Here is a 25037-nt window from a genome sequence, read left to right on the forward strand (position 1 = left end):
CTGTAGTGGAAGAGCTTGAATTTCAGCCTGGATCGTCCACCCCAAGGCTTGCTCTCTTAACCAGCTGTTAACCGTATGCTAACAGTTGTGGTAGAATACACGCAACTCAGAGCTTGAGTTAACTGATTTTGGAGCTAATCTTGACTAGACGCTTGGACTTGGAAACAGTTAAGACTTGGGTTAGGATTCCAGCTCCATTATTTACTAGCCTACTACATTTGGGTAATTCTCTACATCTCAATTTCCTCCATTGTAAAATACTTCTATCTCATCGAGTTGTAAGGATCACATGAACTGCTCGAGTGTGGTAATTCTGCTATTTGGGGTTTCCCCCAAGGTGAGTAGTATGTGTGAACTTGTTGCAGGCCTGTTTCAGAGATCCAGTGTTTTCCAGAAAAGTGTTGCTTCAACAGAAAAAGAACAAGAGTTAAAAATGAGATGGACTGAAGATCTGGGAAAGGTGGGCTCTACCCACACTTTGAGAAATGATGGCATAGCCCAACAAACTCTGAGAGACCAATCTATATGTGCGTTTGTCCATTATTTTCACCTCCTCCTCTCTCAAGCATGCACAGCACTTGTGCGTGTTTACTTAAAAACTACTGGGATAGCCTCAATTCTTAGAAGCCTGAAGTTAGTACGTTTTTATCTAGTTAGCAGTGTACAACTAACTGCCTAGGGTCGAAATTGCCACTGGCTAGCTGTGTGACTTTGGGCGGGGGACCTCGGTGTGCAAAACTCCCTGGTACTCCCAAGAAGGCCCTTGATAAAGTGTTAAAAAGTCTGTTTATAAAACAAAAACGGATGAAAGTCGCCCTCCAGGGCGTTGCTGCGCTGGGGCTCGGGGAGCAGCCTCGCAGGTTCGTGCGGGCGGCGGGGTCCCTCTGCTGGCCACATCCTCCAGCCTCCCTCCGCTCGGCCTCCGGGACGACGTGCGGCCCGGGCCATTTCCTCCCAGGGCAGCGGGAAAAGGGAGGAGCTGCCGGTTTAATAGCTCGTGTGCAGGGAGAGGCGGAGACGGCTTAAAGCCTCCAAGAAATTGGAGAAATAAAGGTGCAGAGATTAAAGCTTTCCCTCTTGGTGCCTCCAGCTTCCCTTTTTGCTAACCTAAGTTCTCCGTTCGGGCGCCTCCATTCCTTTCAAGGCTCAGCTTGGATAGCTATCCTCTGGGGCTCGGCGCGCAGGGTGCCATTTCTCAGCCGGCACAGGGGGCCGGCCCTCAGCACGCTGGGGTCCTCAGTCCGCCCCTCCCACGCCGGGCACGGGATCCCACTGAACCCCTAGCCAGGCCTCTAACACCCTCGGAACCTAAGACCCAGCGGCTACGGCAGACCGGCCCCGCCCCTCCACGCACCGGCGCCCGCGATTGGCTCCAGGCGGCACGGCCCCGCCCCCGCCATGGCCGCCGCCTGCCGCCGGGGCTAAGGGGCCGCCGGCGTCCGGGTACCCGAGGGCTCTCGCGCGTTGCTGGCACCGCTGGCGCCGCGGTCTCCTAGCGCATGGGCCTCCTCCGAGGCGGGCCCCCATGCGCTCGGGCCATGGCGCGCCTGGGCGCTGTGCGCTCCCACTACTGCGCCCTGCTGTTGGCCGCGGCGCTGGCCGTCTGTGCCTTCTACTACCTCGGCTCGGGCCGGGAGACCTTCTCCAGCGCCACCAAGAGGCTGAAGGAGGCCCGCGCCGGGGCTTCCGCCGCGCCCTCGCCGCCCGCGCTGGAGGTGGCGCGAGGCTCCGTGGCGCCAGCCCCCGGTGCGAAGGCCAAGAGCTTGGAAGGCGGCGGGGCCGGGCCGGTGGACTACCACCTGCTGATGATGTTCACCAAGGCGGAGCACAATGCCGCGCTGCAGGCCAAGGCCCGCGTCGCGCTGCGCTCACTGCTGCGTCTCGCCAAGTTCGAGGCGCACGAGGTGCTTAACCTTCACTTCGTGAGCGAGGAGGCCAGCCGCGAGGTGGCCAAGGGCCTGCTGCGGGAGCTCCTGCCGCCCGCCGCTGGTTTCAAGTGCAAGGTGAGCGGGTCGCAGCTGGGGGCTCCCGGTGGGTGGCCCACCCCATCCTAGGCGAGGTCAGTGCGCGCTCCCGGAGGGGATCCGGGGAACTAGCTTGCAAGCTAGTGTTCACAACCTGCGGGAGGTCTCGTTCGGGGACGTGTCCCGGAGCCAGACGCGCTCAGCTGGTGCTGAGGAGTGGAGCTGCGTTTTTAATGACCGCCTCGCTTTCCTCTCCCCCAATTAAGTGCAGCCCCCAGGAGAGTCCGCACGCCCCCGTTTTGCTAACGTTGCAGGGTTCAGAACTGTCTTCAGAGTCTGCACCTCTGTTTATGTTCCTCAGTTTTTGACTTATGAGGATGGGACTGGTCACCAGTAGTCATCCTGAGCAACTGGAGAGGGCCTTGGTGAGGCCGCTGGAAGTGTTGAAGTTGCGGTGACGTTTCTCATTGCTCTTAAGGTATTTCGGTCGGATCTGGTCAAACTCATTGTGACCCATCTTATCTCCTCTCTGCGTCCCTTTTACCCCTTCCTCCAAGGGTCATGAACCCATTTAGAGAAGCCTGGAGTTTCTCCGAATGAGGAAGAGAAAGTTCAAGAGGAACAGATACGATCTGGGGAGAACACAGCTGGCCGCCTTGTCCCAGGCCGGACCAGTCTGCCTCCATGACAGCTTCCATCTCTGTTTATCATCTTTCTTCACTGCCTGGCTCTCCTTGTCTGAGATGGCTTCCTGACATAGTGTGAATTATCTAGGTCGAATTGCTTACTTGATTTTGAATAGTTGTACAGAGGGGATCCGAGGCCAGATTTTGGAAAAGGAGTAGTAGGTGATATTAAAGGGTGGAGACTGATGTTGATTGGGGAAGCATGCTGAGGTAGGAGTTGTTTATGTGAGTGCCTGGGGGAGCTGCTGCCAGGATTCTACAGGCTTCGTGAGTCTGCAGTGGCTCCTTGTTGCCTACGGAGTCAAGTCCCAGTTTCTTGGTAGGGCTGTTGTGTTGTGAGCCTGGTCCACCTCTCTGGCTTCACCTCTCCTCCTTTCTTTACATGCACCTCATACCTTAGCTATGTGTAGAGTGGGTCTTATACATGCTGTACTCTCTGCCTGCAGTGTCCTCTTGGGCCCTTGGCCATTCTTTACTCAGCGTTCACCTCCCCTGAGAAAGTCTCTAGACCCTTGGACCTCTGAAGCTCCTTTCTGGAGGAGGAGCCTGGCAACCTGTCCCAGGTGATCCTAATGACTCTAATATTTGAGAAACATTGCACTAGTTCGCGGTAGAAAACTGAGGGCCCTTGGCCATAGGGTCAGTCTGGGCAGATCTTGGAATTTGACCAGGTCTCCAAACACCACCTGGAATATCAGCATTGTCATCTCTTCTGGGCCTACTCTGCACCGTTGCCAGATCTCTATCCCCTTGTCCTGAGCTCCTGCTGCAGCTCTTGCTGCACACCCAGTGCTTTCCAGCCTACTTGCCTTTGCTTCTGTCATTCTCACTGTTGGGGTGCTCCTTCTTTCCATTTCCAAGTCTTACCCATCTTCAGATACCATCCCCTCCTTGGAGCCAAGGAGCCGTCCCTTCTTTCCTCTTCTACTTCCCCGATACTGTGACTGTATAATGTCTTATCATCCATCCCTGTGTACAATGCCTGGCACTCTTAGTTGGCATCAGAAATATTGGCCCAGGGGTAGATCCAGCCTCAGGGCCGAGCTCCTCCTGTCTTGGAGTAAGTGTTTCATGCTCGGATTACCCCACTTTACTGGGCCCAGTTCCAGCAGCCTCACTCAAGGCCTGGAGGCAGCTGCAAATGACCGGAGGGAACTGATAACTCTTCTATTGAGGTGTGAGGGGTGAGGGTCTAGTGTGTGGGGACTTCTAGCCAGATGTCAGTGGTCAGATAAGGGTTTATCAGTCCTGGCATAAAATTGCTCCTATTACTTTTTTTTGTTTTGTTTTGTTTTGAGACGGAGTTTTGCTCTTGTTGCCTAGGCTGGAGTGCATCAGCACGATCTCGGCTCACTGCAACCTCTGCCTCCTGGGTTGAAACCATTCTCCTGCCTCAGCCTCTTGAGTAGCTGGAATTACAGGTGCCCGCCACCACGCTGGCTCATTTTTTTTTTTGAGAGAGAGTTTTGCTTTTGTCGCCCAGGCTGGAGTGCAGCAGTGTGATCTCGGCTCACTGCAACCTCTGCCTCCCAGGTTCAAGCGATTCTCCTGGCTCAGCCTCCTGAGTAGCTGGGACTACAGGCGCGTGCCACCACACCTGGCTAATTTTTTGTGGTGGCTAATTTTTTGTATATTTAGTAGAGACCAGGTTTCATCATGTTGGCCAGGCTGGTCTCAAATTCCTGACCTCAGGTGGTCCACCCGCCTCGGCCTCCCAAAGTGCTGGAATTACAGGCGTGAACCACCGCACCTGGACTCTGTTTTGTTTTGTTTTTGATAAGAATTCTTGCTGTGTTGCCCAGGCTGGTCTTGAACCCCTGAGGTCAAGCGATTCTCTTGCCTTAGCCTCCCGCGTAGCTGGTATTACAGGCACACGCCACTGCACCCGGCATTCCCATTATTTTTTAGTTCGTATTTTGTAAATTTTTCTGTTTGTGATGAAAAGTGCCCTTTTTTCCTTTAAATGTGTGATTCTAAAAGGTTTGCTTCATTTTACTTGTGATTTAATTCTCCGCAGGTTTGGAATATTTCTGAAAAGAACATATCACACATGCCTTTCCTCTGTCTGGAGTGCTCCGTGCTCCCGCCCTTAGTACTCAGCTTTCAGGCCTTGGCTTTGGTGTCATTTCCTTGCTAAGCCTTTCCTGAGCTCCCGTTACACACTTTCAAACTCCAAGCACTTTTCCTTGGTAACATTTATCACAGTTGTATTTGTATAATCGTTGGATTAATTGTTTGTCTTCCTTGCTAGACTCTAAACTCCTTAAGGGCATTGATACTGACCTTAAAGGCTGCATCCCTAGCACCTGACATATGAGGGGATTTTATGCTGGAATTGTTTTTTCAGTATTGACTCGGAAGAAGGAAACTAGAATTTCTCACTGGTTGTGCCAGAGCTGGAAGGGGTTTGGAGTATATAGCATGACAGGTGAGGACACTTGCCCAAGACTTTCTGGAGAGTTAGTTGCGGCTGGACCTTCATCCTAGGTCAGTGCTATTCCCTTTGTGCCATATTTCCCCTTTAAGGAGCACCTCAGTCTTGTAAGATGAAGTCCAGGGGCAGTTTATTTTTATTCCCAGGGAGAATTGATTTGAATTGTGTTAGAAATGTCTGAAGATAGCCTGGGGGCTCTTGTTCCCTTCAGATGGCTCTGGGACCTCTGCATGGCTGCAAGATGCAGAACAGGGCCGCAATGAACAGGCACGGGGCTGGTGCTCACACACCGAGGTCTCAGGCCGTTTGCAGGTGGCATAGAAACACCTTTTAGCTGAAGTGGTTGCGGAAGTAGATCATAGAACATTATTAGTGACCTTCGATTTTATTTTGGCTAATTGGATATTAGCTAAAAAGGATTCATGTAGGGTTGCATCTTGTTTTAAATATGTTTGAAAGTTGTAATTAATCTGTTAGTTTGTTACCTGTGAACAGGGAAGCATGTTATTTGTTAATTAGTAAACTTCAGAACTTGCTATGTTCCAGGTACCAGTGTAGGAGCTGCTTCTAGCCTATACAGTAAGTCTGTTTTCTAAATGTATCAGAATCACCTGGGGACACTTTTAAAAATACAGAATCCTGGGCCCCACCCCAGCCTTTGGGCTCAGAATCTCCTGGGTGGGGCCTGGAGATCTGTATTTGGATGGAGCTACATAGGCAGGCTTGGGAGTCACTGCTGTAAGAAATCCAGGAGTGCCTGCTGCCCTCCTGCTGGTCTCTCAGACCCAGTTCAGGCATCCTGTCCTCTGGGTAGCCTTCCCTGGGGAGCACGATGCCTGGCTCATAGCGGGCATTCAGGAACTCTTTGACTATGACTTTTCCATCCAGGCTATTCTGGCTGTGCTGACCTGGGAAAGGCTGCCACATTCACCTTGCTAAAATGCTGCCTTTTAATTTTTATTTATTTATTTATTTATTTTTTGAGATGGAGTCTTGCTCTATCGCCAGGCTGGAATGCAGTGGTGCGATCTCGGCTCACTGCAACCTCTGCCTCCCAGGTTCAAGCGATTCTCCTGTCTCAGTTTCCTGAGTGGCTGGACTACAGGCACCTGCCACCACACCCAGCTAAGTTTTGTATTTTTTAGTAATGACGGGGTTTCACCATGTTGGCCAGGATGGTCTCCATCTGCTGACCTCGTGATCCGCCCGCCTCAGCCTCCCTAAGTGCTGGGATTACAGGCGTGAGCCCCCGCGCCCGGCCCCAATGCTGCCTTAATGTATCAGTTCCATTCAGAACCTCAGTGGCTTCTGGCTACCTGTCCTCCCAGGTCATGTCAACGTCCTAGACCCACAGCAGTGGCTGAGCTTCCTGAGTTCTAGGATAAGCTGTTCCTTCCCATGGCGCTTTGCCTGCTCTGCTTCTGAGCATCTGTTGTCTCATTCTGTCAAGTGCAGTCTGACACTTGTAAAACTTAGATCAAGACTTATCCCTTCCATGGGCCTTTCCTGCTGGATCAGGTTTGACAGAGCATACCATGAAACCCCCAAATAATGGTGGCTTCAACAAGGTTGAATTTATGTCTCATTTCAATGCAGTCCAGAGGTAGGCATTCCTGGGCTGGCATGGGGGGTTTGTGAAGTCACCAGGGTCCTTGGCTCCTTCCAGCTCTCTGTTTCGTCATCCCTGAGAGTGGCGCTGTCTTCGTGGTCCCGGGTGGCTGCTGGCGCTGGGGCTGTCACATCGGTGTTGCTGTGCCTGAGAGTGGCGCTGTCTTCGTGGTCCCGGGTGGCTGCTGGCGCTGGGGCTGTCACATCGGTGTTGCTGTGTTGCATTTAGTCCGGTTTAGCCCAGTGCTGCTGTGTGTGTTGTTTCAGGTCCAGTCTCATAACACGGTTCCACTCTACTGACTTCTGGGAAAGTGATCACTGAACAGGCCTAAAGGCGCCTCTCGGGTCTCCTCTCCTTGCCCATGCTGGCCAGCTCTCTGCAGAGGCGGTGGGGCCCACCAGCCACTGTTTGTATGGCCTCCATGGAGCACAACAATATTACTTCTCTGTGGTATTTCCCTTGTGCTCTCAGCTCAAATGTTAACAGTTCAGAAAGACCTTCCCTGAACCTCTTTTCTAATGCAACCCTCATGCCAGTCTTCATCTTTCCCATCACCTTGTGCATTTTTTTCTTTTATTGTTGAGATGGAGTCTTGTTCTGTCACCCAGCCTGGAGTGCAAGGGTTCGATCTTGGCTCACTGCAACCTCCGCCTCCTGGGTTAAAGCAATTCTCCCGAGTAGCTGGGATTACAGGTGCCTCCCACTATGCCCAGCTAATTTTTGTATTTTTGGTAGAGATGGTGTTTCACTATGTTGGCCAGGCTGGTCACGAACTCCTAACCTCAGATGATCCACCTGCCTTGCCGCTCAAAGTGCTGGGATTGCAAGCGTGAGCCACCGCGCTTGGCCTGTTTTTTTTTTTTTTTTTTGAGACAGGGTTTCTTTCTGTCTGTGGCACAGGCTAGAGTAGAGCAGCAGTGGTATGATCACAGCTCACTGTAGCCTCAAACTCCTGGGCTCAGGGGATCCTCCTGCCTCAGCCTCCTGAGTAGCTAGGACTACAGGCATGTGCCACCATGCACAGCTAATTTTTTTTTTTCTTTGAGACAGAGTCTCACTTTGTTGCCCAGGCTGGAGTGCAGTGGCACAATCTCAGCTCACTGCAACCTCTGCCTCCCGGGTTCAAGCCATTCTCCTACCTCAGCCTTCCAAGTAGCTGGGATTACAGGTGCCCACCACCACCACGCCTGGTTAATTTTTTTTTTTTATTTTTAGTAGAGATGGGGTTTCACCATCTTGGCCAGGCTGGTTTCAGACTCCTGACCTTGTGATCCCACCTCGGCTTCCCAAAGTGCTGGGATTACAGGCGTCAGCCACTGCGCCAGGCCAATTTTTTTTTTTAATTGTTTTGTAGAGATGGGATCTCACCTTCTTGCCCAGGATGGTCTCAAACCGGTGATCCTCCTGCCCAAGCTTCCCAAAATGTTGCATTGCAGTTGTGAGCCAACACGCCCAGCTGTGCGTTTCTTTTATAGCATGTATTCAGTTTTTCATGTATTCATTCATCGGGTGTTGTTGGGTGCATGTCCCGTTCCAGGCACTGTTCTAGGTACTTGTGAACAGCAGGGAACGGAACAAGTTTCTGCCTTCGTGGAGCTTAAGTTCTGGGGTTGCGGGGAAGGTATAGGAGATAGAATTTTTTTTTTTTTTTTTGAGATGGAGTCTCGCTCTGTCACCCAGGCTGGAGTGCTGTGGCTGGATGTCAGCTCACTGCAAGCTCCGCCTCCCGGGTTCACGCCATTCTCCTGCCTCAGCCTCCCGGGTAGCTGGGGCTACAGGCGCCGCCACCTCGCCCGGCTAGTTTTTTGTAGTTTTTAGTAGAGACGGGGTTTCACCGTGTTAGCCAGGATGGTTTCGATCTCCTGACCTCGTGATCTGCCCGTCTCGGCCTCCCAAAGTGCTGGGATTACAGACTTGAGCCACCGCGCCCGGCAGGAGATAGATTTTTAACAAATAAATAAATATAGAGCGAGTGAGATTGTGATCAGTTCTACAGAGAGAAGTAAAGCAGGCTGAGGAGATAGGAAGTGTGTGGTTGTCAGTGTGGGGAGTTGTTAGCCGTGCTGCGTAGGTGGTCAGGGAAGGCTCCAGGGATAAGGTGCCATTCGCGCAGAGCCTGAAGGATGTGAGGGAGCCACAGCCATCTGGGCGGGACTCCGTCTGAGGCCACTGCAAGTGTGCAGGTCTCAGGCTGGAGTGTGCTGTGCATGTTTGAGCAAGTAACTGTCCTGTTAACTTGTTTGTCGTCTCTCTGTCTCCCTCCTGGAAGGTAATCTCCAGAAGGCAGAGACCTTACCTCCCTTCATCTATTGAGGTTTACGGGAACCCCATAGATGCCATCCTTATTTCTGGCCTGAGTTGGAAGTGATAGAGCGGGCAAGCAGCCTCTTAACCTGGGACACACGAACTGGAGGGACTTCTGGAGGCACAGATAGCTCTGGCAGCTGCTCGCCTCCCTGCAGGGAGGGGCAGGTTCTGCACAGGTAGATTCCAGAGAAGAGAAAGAGAGGTGGGGCCTGGGGCTGACTTGCTTCCCAAACTCGCCGGTCAGGTCAGTCTCTCCTCCTGCCTTAAGGAGGAGTTAGTGTGCAAGGAGGGGAGGAGGATGGGTTGGGGAGCAAGAGGCCGGGGTGTTTGTCCAGGAGAGCATCCTCCATATAAAAGCACAGGACAGTGGACGGGGTGCTTCCTCTTTCTCCCGTGGACACTATAGTCTCAGCACTGTTTCTGGCACAATCTGTGTTCTCAGTAAGTATTTATAGTAGACTGACTAATAACTATAGTGATGAAACCCAGGATATCTTAGAAGAGTTGTCAGTGATCTGCCCCTTTTCTCTCAAACTTCGGCTCTTTGCTCCATTTCCTGGTGACAAATTAGGAGGAAGAAGGAAACTGCACATCCCCCACAATCCTCGTCTGTTTTCTGTCACCATAAAAATACCTGAGCCTGGGTAATTCAGAAAAGAAAGATATTTATTTAACTTGAGGTTTTGGAGACTGGCAAGTCCAAGAGCATGGTGGCAGCTTCTGGGGAGGGAAGCAGAGGCATGCGGAAGGGGCACAGCGTGTGGGGCACCTGGCTTTATAACAGCTACTCTTGGCAACTAATCCAGTGCCGTGAGTGAGTGAGAACTCCCTCCCTCCCAAGAGAAGTAACCCAGGCCTGGGAGACTGGCGTGAATCCCTCTTAATGACTTCATCAGCTCCTAAAAGCCTCACCTCCCAGCAGCATCACCGGGGATCACATTTCCAACCCGTGAATTCCGGGGGACACCCTTTAAACCTCAGCAGCCACTTACAGGTGACTGTTGGGTTCCAGGAGGAGCACGTGCCAAGGACTGGGAGTGACCGGACGAATGTTAAAGTGCAGTAGGGGATTCTCAGTTTCTTTGAGTGCAAGAGCAAACCTGTGAGTGACTTGGAAAAGTTGAATCCCTTAGCTCCTAGGTGGGGCTTGAGAGAAGCCTGGATGTGAAGACCTTGACCTTGATGCTGGCTGTCTCATTGATGAAGCTAATGACAAACAGGTGACCCTGGAAATGCATCGGATTTTCCAGCTTGTCACAGCAGCAGGCACCTTGCACCTGAATGAAACTTTTGAATAAGTTATGATGGTCTGGAAAAGAGGTGATCAAAGGTACATGTCCTGAAGGGAGAGGCGCTTTGAAAAGATAGGCCGACATTTTATATGGCAGTGTTCAGAGAACAGTGCATATTTTATCAAATGCATTTAACAGTGGCTTTCTTTTAAATTGTAATATACTCATGAAAACAACTATAGTAGTTTGTGTACCAATGTATGTTTCTTCTGGAAAACTTCATAATCATGGATCTATGGGGAATAACTTTGTATAGTATTGTATCAAACACAATAAACTCTGGAGAAGCCCACAAGTATGTGTTGAAATTATAAGGCAAAGCCTTGGGGTGATGATATAGATGAAATATACTGATAGATGGGGATGTATAAAATCTGCTGGGGCCTCAGTGCACGGATTAACTGTTCCAGCTTTGGGCATCAGTCATTCCTCATGACTTCCTGACTGTTCCTTGTTCCTATAGGCCATATTTTAAAAAGATACGTAATTACTTTTTTTTGCAATAAAGATTGAAATGTAATTCATGTACCATAAAGCTCACTCATTTAACATATACAATCCAGTGGTTTTTAGTATATTCCCAAGGTTGTACAACTATGACCACTGAGTCTGGAACACTTGTCACCTCACCAACCCTGTATCCATTAGCGTCACTCTCCATCCTCCTGTTTCCCCTGTCCTTAGAGACTACAAATCAGCTTGCTGTCTCTATGAATGTGTCTATTCTGAATATTTACTACAAATGAACTCATGTGGTCTTTTGTGTCTGGCTTCTTTTACTTAGCCTAGTGTTTTTAGGGTTCACGTTGTAGCATTGCATTAATACTTCATCTTTTTTATGGTTGGATACTATTCCATCGTATGGATAATTATGCCACATCATCCATTCATCAGTTGATGAACATTTGGGTTCTTGCCACTTTGAGGCTGTTATGAATAATGCTGCTGTGAACATTTACTTAGAAGTTTTTGTTGGCCGGGCGTGGTGACTGATGCCTGTAGTCCCAGCACTTTGGGAGGCTGAGGCGGGCGGATCACAAGGGCAGGAGATCGAGACCATCCTGGCTCACACAGTGAAAGCCCGTCTCTGCTAAAAATACAAAAAAAATTAGCCGGGCGCGGTGGCGGGCGCCTGTAGTCCCAGCTACTCGGGAGGCTCAGGCAGGAGAATGGCGTGAACCCGGGAGGCGGAGTTTGCAGTGAGCCAAGATCGCGCCACTGCACCCCAGCCTGGGCGGCAGAGTGAGACTCTGTCTCAAAAAAAAAAAAAAAAAAAAAAAAAAGTTTTTGTGTGGACACGTTTTCACATCACCGGGGCATAACCTAGGAGTAGAATGGTTAACTCTGTTTAACCTTTTGAGGAACTGCCAAACTCAGTCGCTATACCATTTTACATTCCCACCAGCAGTGTATGGGGGTTCTGGTTTCTCCACATCCTCACCAGCACTTGGAATCATCCATCTTTTCAATTACGGCTATTCTAGTGGGTGTGAAGTGGTATCTCATTTTAGTTTTGGTCTGCATTTCCCTAATGACAAGTGATGAGATGATTACATGTTGCTAAGGACAACTACATACATGTATTTGGTATTTTAAAAATATGTTTACCAAAATGCATTTTATTAAAAAAAAAAAAAAAAAAAACAGTTACCTTGACTTTCCCCTTTGAGTAGCTGGGATTACACAGCCGTGCGCCACCATGCCCGGCTTAATTCTTGTATTTTTAGTAGAGACAGGGTTTTACCATGTTGGCCAGGCTGGGCTCGAACTCCTGACTTCAGGTGATCCGCCTGCCTTGGCCTCCCAAAATGCTGGGATTACAGCTGGGATTACAGGCATAAGCCACCGCGCCCGGCCTGTTCAGGCCTTTAGAATGTATACAAGTGCAGACGCCTCACTTGAGCTTGGCTGAGGTTGGAGAAAGAGGTGTGGAATCCCTGAGGCTGAGAGCAGGTGGCTTACGGAGCTCCCAGAGCAGCAGGAGGCACTTCAGGACCGCGCTAGCAGCTGTGCCAAGGGGCTGTGGGTGTGGGGATGAGGGCTGGGCTGTAACCCAGCTCACAATCTGTCATCCGCCTGCTGATGACGCCCCAGATAAATCCATTCAATCTGAAGCAAAACTGCGCTTGCTGGGAGTGCAACTTCCCTCTCACTCTGCTTCAGGGAGCATTGCAGGTTCACCAAACATCCGATCAGGAAGGCAGCTCTGGGCTCAGTGTCCCTCCCCCAGCTGATACACTGGGCCAGAAAGGGGCAGTGACTAGTGCCACACCGAGCTGCCTTTAGAAACAGCCCGACCCCTCCTCTGCTGTTCCAGGGAGATGTTAGCAGCAGCCCGGTCTTTTTCGGAAGGGTGGGTTGAGAGGCAGCCCACCCTAATACCCACAGTGGAGGTGGGAGGGCCTGTCGTCTTCACCTATCCCAGGGGGCTTCGCCTCCCTGTCTCCTCCTGGATCCGTCTCGCTTGGGAGGGAGGATGCAGTCCGACCTCCAGGAGGCAGAATCCGCTCAGTGTCCGGGGCTGGCTTTCCAGCTGCCCTGTGCCCGAGGCTGCGCAGCGGCGTCAGTGTTGCGGGACCTGGATGGGGGCTGCGGTGCAGGCACAGGTTTTGTCCTGTGCTCCGCGATGTGTGCTGGAGGCCCTCCGCGGCCGCGGTCGGCGCGAGACCCCCAGGCCTGCAGACCCGAGGGGCCGCGGGCGTCCAGCGTTGGGCGGAACTGGCCCCCCCTCCGCGGCGCGGTCTCTCCCCGGCCGGGGCCGCCACACGTGTCGAGTGCAGTCCCCGCGCGGCCGCTTGGGGGCGCCGCTGTATCGCGTCTGTGCGTCCGACCCCCGGGCTGCGAGGTGCGCACGGCTGCAGCCCCGAAGCCCGAGGCTCCCGCGGGCTGTATTTTTTCCTTCCTCGAGCCCCGCCCTCCCTTGTTGTTTCGAAAGCCCTGAAATGAAAGGCAGTCGGCAGGACTGTGGCGGGCGGTCATTTCCTTCCTGGGCTGCTGGTAAACCGGCTTTGATGAACCCTTTGGACAAGGCGGGGCCGAACCGCTGGGACGGGCGATCCGCTCCGCCGCAGCGTCGGAGGGAGGATGCATGGGCAGGCCCCTCGCGCCTGCCTGGTCCTCCCGGGGCCCAGCCACATCCCTTCCAGTCCGCCTGGTCCCCGGCACACCCGGCACACCCGGCGGGCCTCCGAGCCAGTGTGGGAAACGGGTCTGCGGGAGCTGCGTGCTGGGGGTGGTCCCTCTGTGTCCTGGCGCCGGTGGGGAGTTTGGCAAAGACCCGAGGCTGCCAGAGGCCGGCTCCGGGGGGCGCCCTGGTGCTGGGTCTGTGCCTGGCGCTGGCCTGGAGCCCGGCGTCCTTAATTGAGGGAGGGACTCGGATGCCACCTTACAGGCCTATCCACGCGACTGCCCCCGATGAGATGAGGGCTTCCCAGGCCTGCTCCCGGGGCGGGAGGCGTCTCCCTGGGAGGAGCCCCACTGCCTGCCTGCTGGAAGGGCCGCCTGGCAGGGCCCGAAGGCCTCCCTGCTGCCCTTCCTCACACCCTTCCCCACACCCTTCCCATCCAGGGCTTTTGTCTTTCGCCCTGGGGCCACTCACACCGTCCTGTGAGTTGTGGAGGACAAGTCAAGATGACCAGGGCAACATCACGTCCGACGCCTTACCCGCAGGCCACAGGGACCTTGACTTCAGGGCTCTGACCCCAAGAGGCAACTCCAGCTACTTGCCTGTTCTGAGCAGTGGAGCCAGGCCTCATCAGCTGGCAGAAAGCCTGCTGTTAAGTTAATGTGTTTTAAATTAAAGCCATTTGTTTTATTTATTAGGGCGATGACTGCTAAGCAGCCCTCATTAAGCCATCCTCTGCTGGTGGGACTAGTCTCCCAGAGGCCGGCCCCTGCTGCCCTGCTCAGTTCTAGCCTGGGGATAGCACAGGTGTGCTGCTTAGATAACAGATGAAATGAGACAGCTCTCGGCCTGGCACATGGCAGGTGCTTGGTCAACGGTGGCTGCTAATAATGGTACCAGAATAGGTGTGTTGGGAGATGACACCCTGCTGTCATCACTCTAGAAAGCACATACCTGTTTATTCACCGTGCTGGTATCTCCCCTGCCAGGTAAGTATGATTCTGTTGATTCAGTTGGAGGGCAGTGCAGCCAGCTTGCAAAACAGCTTTCTGCCCAGGTTTATGTCCGGTGTCCCTGTGTTCTTACAAGTCTTCAGTTCTCCAAACTACTGTGTTTTTTTCTTCTCTGACACTCCTCCCGCCCCCACCTCTTGGCAGTATATCGTTTGAGTCTCTGTGAAAGCATGGGACACCTTCGCCTTATTTGATGTTCAGGGGCATCAGCACTTTCTCTTTCCTGCTGGAAGGAAGAGGCTCATCATCACATCGCTTCCTCATGGGCCCTAGCCCTGCCTGGCCCTGGGCAGAGGCTCTGCAATGCGAGCCGGCCTGTGCCCCGGAGTGGGAGCTGCTGCTTGTCAGGATCGTGAAGCCTTTGTAGTCTTGTGTAGATGACAGTCGCCTCTGTGAACGTTCCTTAGTTTCTCGAAGGTTCCAATTCAAATTTGTTGATAGTAAACGGTGCACAATTACACAATTTTTGATCAAATTTTGATGTTTTGTTTCTCTCTTAATGATTTTGGATTTGTTTTCTTGGTCTGATTGCACACACTAATTGTTTATAGTCATTTTTGGGCATCAGCCAAGTGTAAGCTGTAAATGACTTAAAAAGGCCGGGCCTCTGTGGAGACGCTCATGGATCCATATAGCCCCACATACTCCCAGAGCCCGCTCCTATGCCTGGCCGCCACGCTGCCCCCCTGAGTGGGGTCTCTGGCCTCACCCTCTGTAGGCTCTTGCCTCACTGAAGGCTGTGAGGTGGCCCTGCTTTTGCCAGAGCATCGCAGCCCAGCAGCCCAGCATGTGAGCTCTGTGTGGCCGCTCAAGTGGCCAGGCTCCCTGAGTCCTGGTTGGGGTGGGGTTCTGCAGGGGCTTCATAGGCTCAGCAGGTGGATTTGTCGGTCTGAAAAACCTGCCCAAGATCAGGCACAGTGCAGGCTTTGCTTAGGGTGCCCTTGGCCACCGGCTGTCTAGAGGGTAGGAAGACACAGGGCTGAGGGTTCTGGGTGTGCCGGGGCTGCTTTGTGAGGATGGAGAGGCTGGCTGGGGGCAGGGAGCTTGGAGGATACGCATCCAGGATACATGGGTAGGATGGGACCTGCCTACCTTAGAAATGAGGGAACTCAGGCAGCTGGAGCCACAGACTGGCTCTGTCCTCTTTCCCTGGCAGGAGAGTCATGACCATAAGATGGGGCAGAGGGGAGCAGCTGGGGTGGGGCGGCCTGGCTGGGTGAGTGTGTGGCTCTCTGGGTTGGCAGAGTCAGCGGCAGCCAGGACTGCGGAGCGGGAGCCACAGAGAGAGCTAGGGGGCCTGTGCCGGCCCAGCCAGGAGTACCTGGCTGCCATGGTGATCCACCTGGCTGGACTGCCTGGGGTTGTGGTGTGCCCCGGCCACTTCCCATCTCTGGGACTTTGCTCAGGGGCTTCTTCCCCAGATCACCCATTCCTCCTATCTTCATCTGATTAAGTCGCCCTTCCTGATGAAGCTCAGATGGTGCCAGTTATGTGGGGACCACCTCTCACCTCCACCCTGGTGAGCCCCTTTGCCCTGGCTCCTGCCAAGCTGACACTGGCCCTTCTGCCAGCTGCTGGGGGATGAGGGCTGTGTCTTATTTCATTCTCCAGGACGTAGTGGCGCAGGGCCTGGCGTGGGTAAGACTGCATAGGCTCGCACACTGGAGGAGCTGGATGCCAGCACGGTGGGCAGTGGGGTGTGAGTGCAGCCATGGAAGGCCAGGGTGGGATGGCTGGGCACCAATGCCCGTCAGATGTCCTGTGCACAGTGCCGCCCAGACATACAGGACCTGGCGTCCTTGGCTGCCTACAGAGGCCTCAAGCTTGTAAAGGAAGCTTCCTGGTCCCTCTTGTAGTGGGTTCTCCTGCAGAAAGTCATCCAGCCTGAGACTAGCTATGAAGTGTCAGCGGTGTTTTGGGTTTTGGAACTGACCCCCTTGCATTACCAGGAAGAAATGCTGGTGCTGGCCCTTGGGAGGCCCAAGGGGCTTCACTTGTCTCCCTCACCTGAGAGCCTTGGGGAGGTTGCTTGGTCTGCCTAGAGCCCCGGCTGGCGGGCAGTGCCCTGGGCAAGCTCTTCAGCCTGCACCTGCCCCTGGGTGCTCACTTCAGCTGGAGTGTGGTGGACAGAGTCCTGCCCAAATGTTACTGATCCTGAGTTCTGGGTCTTCCTCTGACCCTAGCTTCCGTTGGCAAAGCCTTCTGGTGTCTTTGCCTCAGTTTCTCATCCATAAGCGGGGTGGGGATGCTCCGACTCTGAGTAACAGTCTGTTCTCTCCCGGTGGGTGTAGACAGTCTGTTCTCTTCCGGTGCGTGTAGACAGTCTGTTCTCTCCCGGTGGGTGTAGACAGTCTGTTCTCTCCCGGTGGGTGTAGACAGTCTGTTCTCTCCCGGTGGGTGTAGACAGTCTGTTCTCTCCCGGTGGGTGTAGACAGTCTGTTCTCTCCCGGTGGGTGTAGACAGTCTGTTCTCTTCCGGTGGGTGTAGACAGTCTGTTCTCTTCGGGTGTGTGTAGACAGTGCTGGGGGCTCATAGAGCGCATGCCCTTTCCAGAGCCTGTCCTGAATGTGCAGGGGAGAGGCTGCGGGGCGTGAGGAGGCTGCTCTTCCCCTCTTTCTGGGATAATCCCTGGAATGACCCTGGGCGAGGCTTCCGTGCTGACTTTCCTTCCGTCCTCTGGGAGGTACTGGTTCGTTTCTCGGGCCCTGCCCTGTGTGGGGCGCACCTCAGACCTGCGGAGCATGAGGGTGAGGGGCGTGGAATGCCCAGAGCTGTCTCAGGTTTATCATCACCGTCAGTGAGCCACAGTTGCCACCATCGCAGGGGCCCCTAGGTGTCAGGCACCGTGCTGGATCCTGCTTTTCCTCCCTCATTTAACCTTGGAGCAGTCAGGCCGGTGAGGGGCAGCCAGTGCCCCAGGAAGAGGCTGCACAGAGGAGCGTGCCCGGAGTCCGGCTTGCTGATTCTTCAGCACTCTGCTCGATGCCTGTTGATTTTGGCGGTTCATTCTTGTCCCTCCAGAGCCAGGAGTGCTTTGTGAGAACTGGGGCCCACCAGAAGGCTTTCCACAGTGCCCTGTGCCTGCTGCTGGCTGGTCTCTTCCACTGGTCAGCCGGGTGGCACAGAACAGGGGAATCCCAGGGCTGCCTGGGGTGGACCTTCCCTCCCTCCTCCAGGAGCTGCCCATAGAACAGCAGGGAGCCTCTTTCTAGGAGGTGGGATTTACAGGCTGTGATGTTGGAGCCCCACCTCCCTCATTTAGCTGCAGAAGAGGTCTGGGTTGGAGGGAGTCCAGTCTCTGGTCCTGGAGTTGAGTCTATTCATGTTATCCATGAGAAAACGGGAGCCCAGAGAGGCCAAGCAACTTGCTCAGGGCCACACAGCTGCTCAGTGGACAAGGGAGACTGGGAGCAGCTCTCCTGTGCCCTCTTGGTTCCCTGCACCTGGCGGTCTCCCTGCCTGCCTTCCCTTGCGTTCGGAAGCCAGTTCCGCATTGTGCTTGCTGTGTGCGCTGTTTTGTCTTCTGTTTTGGCTCTTAGCCTGTCACAGTTTTTGGATCTCACCCACTTGTGACTCCCTGCAGTCGCCTGTGTTTTGTGGACAATGAAAGCCTTTGCTCCACGCCCACCAGAAGGAAGCTTGGCGGCCTCCTCAGCTGCAGGCCCATAGTCACGGCTCCCTCCATCCCGTCGCCTGGCCCTGCTCATCTCACTCCAAGTTGAGTCCCCAGCCGATTCGGCCCTGCCCGGGGCTGAGCCTGTGGGTGCGAGCCAGCCGTGTGGGATGGGGAACCCCGCCGCTGTCTCCCTGCCTGGTCCTGTGCTCCTGCAGCTCCAGTCCTGCGTTGACTGTCACAGGGATCTGCAGGCCGGGGCAGTGGCTCCCTGTTGGGCGAGCATGGTACTCGGAAACTGTCCTGTTCTGCTGGTTTAGCCTGGCTGAAGCTCCTTGCTGAGGGACTGCATTCCCTCTGCAGACCTATGGCCTTATGGGTCTTTCTGATGCTGCTGTTATCCCCTGCTCTGTCCGCGGGGCTGGTGACTTTCCCAGCCTGGGGCGGCTGGGGTTAGGGTCCGAGTCTGACTTCTTTCTCCTTCCTGTGCAGCTGGTGTGGGAATGGGTGTGCGTCTCTCGAATGAGTATGGTGTTGGCTGCAGACGGGCCGCTTTAGACTCTGGCTGTACCTCATCTTTCTGGGAGGTAGGGGGTAGTTGTTTATATTCTCTGAACCACTTCCTGTCTGCAGCAGAGGCCCAGTCATATCACCTGCCCCAAAACATTGGTGTGGGGGCGGCATTAAGTGACTGAATGTGCATAGCACACCTGTTTGTGTTTGATGCGTGCTGGGCGGGCCCTTGGGCACTGCCCTGGCCCCGTGAAGGTCCTGCAGGTCTGTGTCCCGCCCTTGGTGGCTGTGCCCAGCGTTAGCATGCCACCTCATGGTCCTGCTCAGTGGCTCACCTGCTCACCCTGTCAGGTCCCAGCCTGGCGCAGGTGGCGCCCCCTGAATCCGGGCCGTGCGAGCCTGTTCCCTGGATGCCCAGGTTTGAGATGCTTGGGTTCGCCTTGGGAAACAAAAGAGCAGGTTTGGCACAGAGATCCCGCAAACGACAGACTTAATTATGCCCCGTGGACGTGCTGAGCCAAGAGTGAGAGGGTGACTGAGCCTGCAGAGGGCTCCGTGCGACGCCATGTGGCCCCCAGTTTCCTCCCAGTGGAAAAGGAACGAGCTTCCAGCTCAGCGAATGGCTTCCCAGAAGCAGATGGCACTTTGGAAACCACCTAGTCGGGCTTTGAGCCTGCGTCCTGTGGTTGGGAGTGTGGGGGGCGTGTTGTTTCTGCTGCTGACCCCAGTTTCAGGGCAAGTGTAACCTGTGGTCAGTGCAGGGTGGGGCTTTGGTCCCAGGCCCCGGGGCTGAGGCCCTGGAGAACCTGCGAGGCGTGGGCAGTCACTGCTGATGTCTGCGCCATGGCCAGAGTCTCTGAGCCCTGATGGCCCACTGGGGCCTGATTTATGGGAGTCTTTGGGGGACTTGTTCCAGCCTGGAAATACGAGGGAAATCTTACCACCCTGGTGGGGGGTGCTCCCTGGTGCAGAGCTGGGCATTGGGCACCCCTGTGATTTGTCTGAGGGCACCGTTTCCCTCTGGCATTACCCTTTAAAACTTGCTTCAGGGAAGAGTGATTGGCTGCATTGTTGAATTTGCCGAGCAGCATCTGTGGAGGATGTAAACCGCCAGGTAGGCTGGCCCTGCTTGCTGATCTCTTTTCTGGGCTCACCGAGTGGCTTTTGCTTTGATCAGAAATGTGAACAGGCCGGGCGCAGTGGTTCACGCCTGTACTCCTAGAACTTTGGGAGGCCGAGGCCGGTGGATCACCTGAGGTCAGGAGTTCCAGACCAGCCTGACCAACATAGTGAAACCCCGTCTCTACTAAAAATACAAAAATTAGCCAGGTGTGGTGGTGCGCGCCTGTAATCCCAGCTACTCGAGAGGCTGAGGCAGGAGAATTGCCTGAACCCAGCAGGCAGAGGTTGTGGTGAGCTGAGATCACAACACTGCACTGCAGCCTGGGAGACAAGAACTCCTTCTCAAAAAGGAAAAAAAAAAAAAAAGTGAAATGTGAACAGTTGAAGTTTTTAGAACTGATGTGGCTCTCAGAGAGTTGGGAGACATTTTAAGGCAAATGCAAAATGAAAACATTTCCTTTACTTAAGGCTGTGTAGGCTGTGTCTTAAGCAGTGGCCTTGGGAAATGAAACGTGGTCTTGCAGTTTAGCCCCTGATTTCTGGAGCTGTTGACTTCTGAGCCTTTTCCTGTGACATGTGCGGCATCTGGACCTGATTTGTGGGAGTCTTTGGGGGATTTGTTCCAGCCTGGAAATATGAGAGGGAAATCTCACTGGCCCAGGAGAGGAGGCAGCTCAGGACAGCCTTCCCTGGGCCCTGCGGAGAGGGAGGGTCTGAGAACAGGGCAGGAGAAAGTGCTTGGAGAAAAGCGGGCAGCTGGGGTGCGGTGCCTGGACCCCACGGAGAGCCTTTTGTGACTTTCTTCTCCAGGCAGCGGAAAGCTGTAAATCTCATTCAACAACCGTCTTCATTTTCCCATGTTCCCTGGAGCCCTTGTCTCTTGGGGCCTAGTTTGGATCGAGCAGGGGAATGTTGTTCTCTACTCATTGCACTGAATAGGGGACCCACCTGTGGTGGCGAATGCCATCAACGCCTCCCCGTCTCGCTGCCCTGTCTCCGGCTTATTGTTCCTATCACTGTAGCATAAGTTATGGTGGTATTTCTTTTGTAACCTGAGCTGTGAGTTTCTGGTTTTTCACACAATAAATAACACCACAGTGAATCTCTCTCTCTGTGTGTGTGTACCCGTGGTTTTTTTTCTTCTTTTGAATTGTTCCCTGGAACCTTCCTTGATTCTTCACAAGAAACACTTCCCAGTCCTATGTGGTCCTGTTCCCACAGATTAACACGTGGAGATCCGGTCAGGCTGCTCCTCAGCCGCCACTCTCCTGCCTCTTCATTATGAAGAGTTTTTCCTGCTAATTTATATCACACAACCCCACTTTCCGCCTCTCATGATATAATTTATTTTTTAGATTCTAAAAATTTTAGTTCTGGAACAAGCCAAAACAGAAAAATGAAAAAAAAAAAAAGTGACAGATACTTTTGTTTCTACTGTGTTAAACAGGTGCTAACATTTTTCTCTATTTGCTTAAGATTCTTTTTTAAGGAAATAAAATATTATAGACATGGCTAAAGCTCACTCTAGTTCTTCTCTATCCTACTCCCTCTATTTACTGTCACAAGAAGTCGGTGTGTTTTGTGCAATTTGTATGTTTTCTTTTACCACGTGTGTATATATGCATAAAATATCTATGTATTACTGCTTTGTATGTTTCCAGCAGTTATGTAAACACTCTTGTATATCCATTTGTCATTTCATTGTGAGTATGAGATTTCATAGCATTGTGATTGTGAGATTTATCTTTGCTGATACATGGAAGTCTTGCCCGGTCATTTTAATTGCTGCGTAGTATTTTATTGTGGGCGGACCTCCGTTTACTCATTTGCCTTCTGAGAGATGGCTGGGCGGTTCCCCTGTTTTGTCACCCCCACTATGGTGAGCACCCGGGGACACGTGCATCTGCAGCTGTGCTTGAGGCTCTCCAGGGCCACGCCTGGAAGGGGCTCCTGGGTCCTGGGGTGCGTGCATCTTCTGCTTTGCAGGACCCTGGTGAGCTCCCCTCCAGGTGGCTCTTCCCCTTCCCATTCCGCGTTCTCCCGAGCACTTGGTGGAGACTCTCTTTGATTGGTGTGGGTCCTGCTGCGTTTGAGGCAGGAGGTAGAGGCTTGGGGGCAACTTTGGGAATAGGATGGGAGGGAAATTTTGAGAGCAGACCTGAGTGGCTCCTTCGTGCCACCTCAGACTTCCTGGTTGTGCAGACACTTGGACCAGCCCTCCGAGAGCGTTCAGAGTCTCTGTGGAGGGTAGAGAGGAGGGTGCCTCCAGCTGCAGGCGGAGCAGCCCCTCACTGAAGTCTGGACCCGGTACTCAGCACAGCTTCACAGGGATCTGTCCTGGCCTCGCTCCCCTCACGGGCAGGTGCAGGGCTGTATGAGAAGGACCCGGGGCCTGGTTTCTGGGCTGGCTCCTCTAGGGACCTGCTGCATAACCTGTGGATAGCCCCTTTCCACCTTGTTGGGCCCCGCCTTTCCCGTCAGAAACACATGGGGTCACATCAGTGATTTGGGTGACTGCTTAGCTCTACCCATATTGGTCACCCACTTGATTTTTGCAGTTAGCAAGTGGTCTCTGCTTTCCTAACCATGGTCTGCTAGGCCTGAGCCTTGGGGAGCCAGCAGGTGCGGTGGTGGTGGGGACCTGCCCACAGTGCAGCAGGGGCCTGGCACAAGGGTGACTTGGCTGTCTCCTTCCTGCGGCTGTGCTCAGTGAGATGGTCTGTGCTTTCATGTAGCTTGAGGGAGTCCTCAGACCCCAGGGCCATCTGGCCAGGGCACATTTATGCCGACAGAGGGAAGCCTAGGTTGGCCCTTGTGGGTCATTCACAAAAGCCAGAGGCAAACGAGTGCTGCTTTGAGATGAGCATTTTTTTTGTTTGTTTTTTTTTTGAGACAGAGTCTCGCTCTATCATCCAGGCTGGAGTACAGTGGCGCGATCTTGGCTCACTGCAAGCTCTGCCTCCCGGGTTCACGCCATTCTCCTGCCTCAGCCTCCCGAGTAGCTGGGACTACAGGCACCCGCCACCATGCCCAGCTAATTTTTTGTATTTTTAGTAGAGACGGGATTTCACCGTGTTAGCCAGGATGGTCTCGATCTGACCTCGTGATCCACCTGCCTCGGCCTCCCAAAGTGCTGGGATTACAGGCGTGAGCCACCGCGCCTGGCCTGAGATGAGCATTTTTAAGATCTGTGTAATCCCATCCAGTACTGCTGCTCTCTGAAGCCATCATTCAGCCTGGGCATCTACTATGTGCTGGGTGCTGTCCTGGGAACTTGGGTGTATCAATGAACAGAAGAGACAGAACAGGTGAAAAGTCCCTGCCTTGTAGCACTCATATCCTGGCAGGAAGAGGACTAAATGAGCTCTTAAAAATGTCTAGTTTGCTGCCTGGGAGGCACTGCAGTAGGGGTTCATAAAGGGTTAGGTTTCTTTTCATTTCTTTGTTCCATGAAAAGCAGATGAATAAATCATACAGTAAGTTAGCAGGTGAGTACGTTATACTGTGTGTCGGCAGGAGAAGAGGACCAGGAGTATGGGGGTGGTTGCAGTTTGTTTTTTGAGATGGAGTTGCACTCTTGTTGCCCAGACTGGAGTGCAGTGACGTGATGTCTGCTCACTGCAACCTCTGCCTCCTGGGTTCAAGTGATTCTCCTGCCTCAGCCTCCCAAGTAGCTGGAATTACAGGCATGTGCCACCACGCCCAGCTTATTTTTGTATTTTTTAGTAGAGACGGGGTTTCTCCATGTTGGTCAGGCTCGTCTCGAACTCCCGACCTCAGGTGATTCATCCGCCTTGGCCTCCCAAAGTGCTGGGATTACAGGCGTGAGCCGCCGCGCCCGGCCAGTTGCAGTTTTTAATTGGATGGTCAGGGAAGCTGTCACTGAAAGATGGCATTGAGTGAAGACCTGAAGGAAGGAAGGAGCTGGCTGGGCAGCCCTGGCAAGGAGCATCTGGGCAGCAGGCGTGAGGGGCTGCTGCGTCAGAGGCTCAGCGCAGTGGCCTGGGCGAGCGCAGTGGGCATCCGTGCCAGAGCTAGCAGGAAGAGGGCAGCTCCCAGCCTGCATCGGAGTGAGGATTCCAGCTTTGGCTCAGAGGAGGAGGGCTCTGGCCTCCATGTGGAGAGTAGAATGAGGAGCCATCACCCTGGCCCCGGGGAGAGAGGATGGTGCTGGGCCCGGGGAAGCTGTGGTGGTGGTGAGCAGCGGAGGGTTCTGGATCCGTCAGGAAAGGGCCGTTACTAGGTTGGGATGTTGAGGTTTTCCCCACTGGAGTTTATTTATGCGTGGACTTGAAGTATGTGGCATCAAGAGAGCTGGTGACCACACGTTTACCTCTTCTGACAGCACTTGGGTTTGTAGTGAGCAGGCTCAGTGGGAGCTGTGCCCCTTAATGAAGGAGTCAAATAGGACAAGTGAAGCTGAGGGCAACCCTGGTTCCTGAAAGGTTGAGTGTATTCTGGAATCAGCGAGACCTGGGCTGAAATCTGGGCTTTGGCCATCGACCAAGTCACTTTGGGCAGGGGCCTTCCCCTCTCTGGCCACAGCTGCCTCCTTTCCACGGGGCATGGTGATGGTGAGGATGAGATGAGCTCATGTCTGTCTACGTTGCTGCCTGACACATGTTTCCTTTCTTTGTGATCCCATGAAGAGCAGGTGCCAGTGTGCCATGTGCCTGTAATGTGCCTGTCATGTGCCATGCGCCTGGTGTAAGCCATGTGCCCGTCGTGTGCTGATGTGAGCTGTATGCCTCTGATGTGAGCCGTATGCCTGTTTTATACAGTATGGTGCTGCCATGCGCCTGGTGTGAGCCATGTGCCCGTCGTGTGCTGATGTGAGCCGTATGCTCACATGTTTTATACGGTATGGTGCTGCCATGCACCTGGTGTGAGCCATGTGCCCGTCGTGTGCTGATGTGAGCCGTATGCCTCTGATGTGAGCCGTATGCCTCTGATGTGAGCCGTATGCCTGTTTTATACAGCATGGTGCTGCTTAGAGAAGTGCCGGATCCTGAACATTGCCTGGTGGGTGTAACCTTTTGAGGTTACAGGAAGGCATTTAGTGAGAGGCTTTAGATGAGACATTAGGTGAATTAGGTGAGTGGGTGCTGACGTCAGGCGGGGAAATCAGCGTGTTGAACTCCTCCTGGCTGCTGGTGCCGCGTTTGGCCTTTTAAACACAGTGTCTCAGCCACAGAAGGAGGCATCGGATGTGAGCAGTGCATCTAAAATTCCGTCTGCATGTTTCCTTTGTGCATTTTCCCAGTGTCCTAGAGCTGTCTGCAGTATTACCTACTTAATGTATATTTTAATTTGACTCCTGTATTAGTCCATTTTCACACTGCTGATAAAGACATACCCGA

The 25037-nt window shown here is 53.5% G+C and overlaps 1 protein-coding gene across 2 annotated transcripts in view; it reads left to right on the top strand.

The window, feature by feature from the left end:
* Nucleotides 1-1397: 1397 nt before the first annotated feature.
* The window catches only part of XXYLT1 (xyloside xylosyltransferase 1), a 200314-nt gene continuing 176674 nt past the window's right edge, over nt 1398-25037 (top strand). Inside the window, exon 1 of one of the 2 annotated variants that reach the window (XM_010356724.2) lies at nt 1398-2003. In XM_010356724.2, the coding sequence (XP_010355026.2) occupies nt 1500-2003 (504 nt within the window). In that variant the 5' untranslated portion in view covers nt 1398-1499. Of the gene's footprint in view, nt 2004-14313; nt 14406-25037 lie in introns of those variants that run through there. The other variant, XM_030937061.1, reaches the window with a different exon arrangement.

Source organism: Rhinopithecus roxellana, chromosome 1 (genome assembly GCF_007565055.1).
Source record: "Rhinopithecus roxellana isolate Shanxi Qingling chromosome 1, ASM756505v1, whole genome shotgun sequence".
Lineage (NCBI taxonomy): Eukaryota > Metazoa > Chordata > Mammalia > Primates > Cercopithecidae > Rhinopithecus > Rhinopithecus roxellana.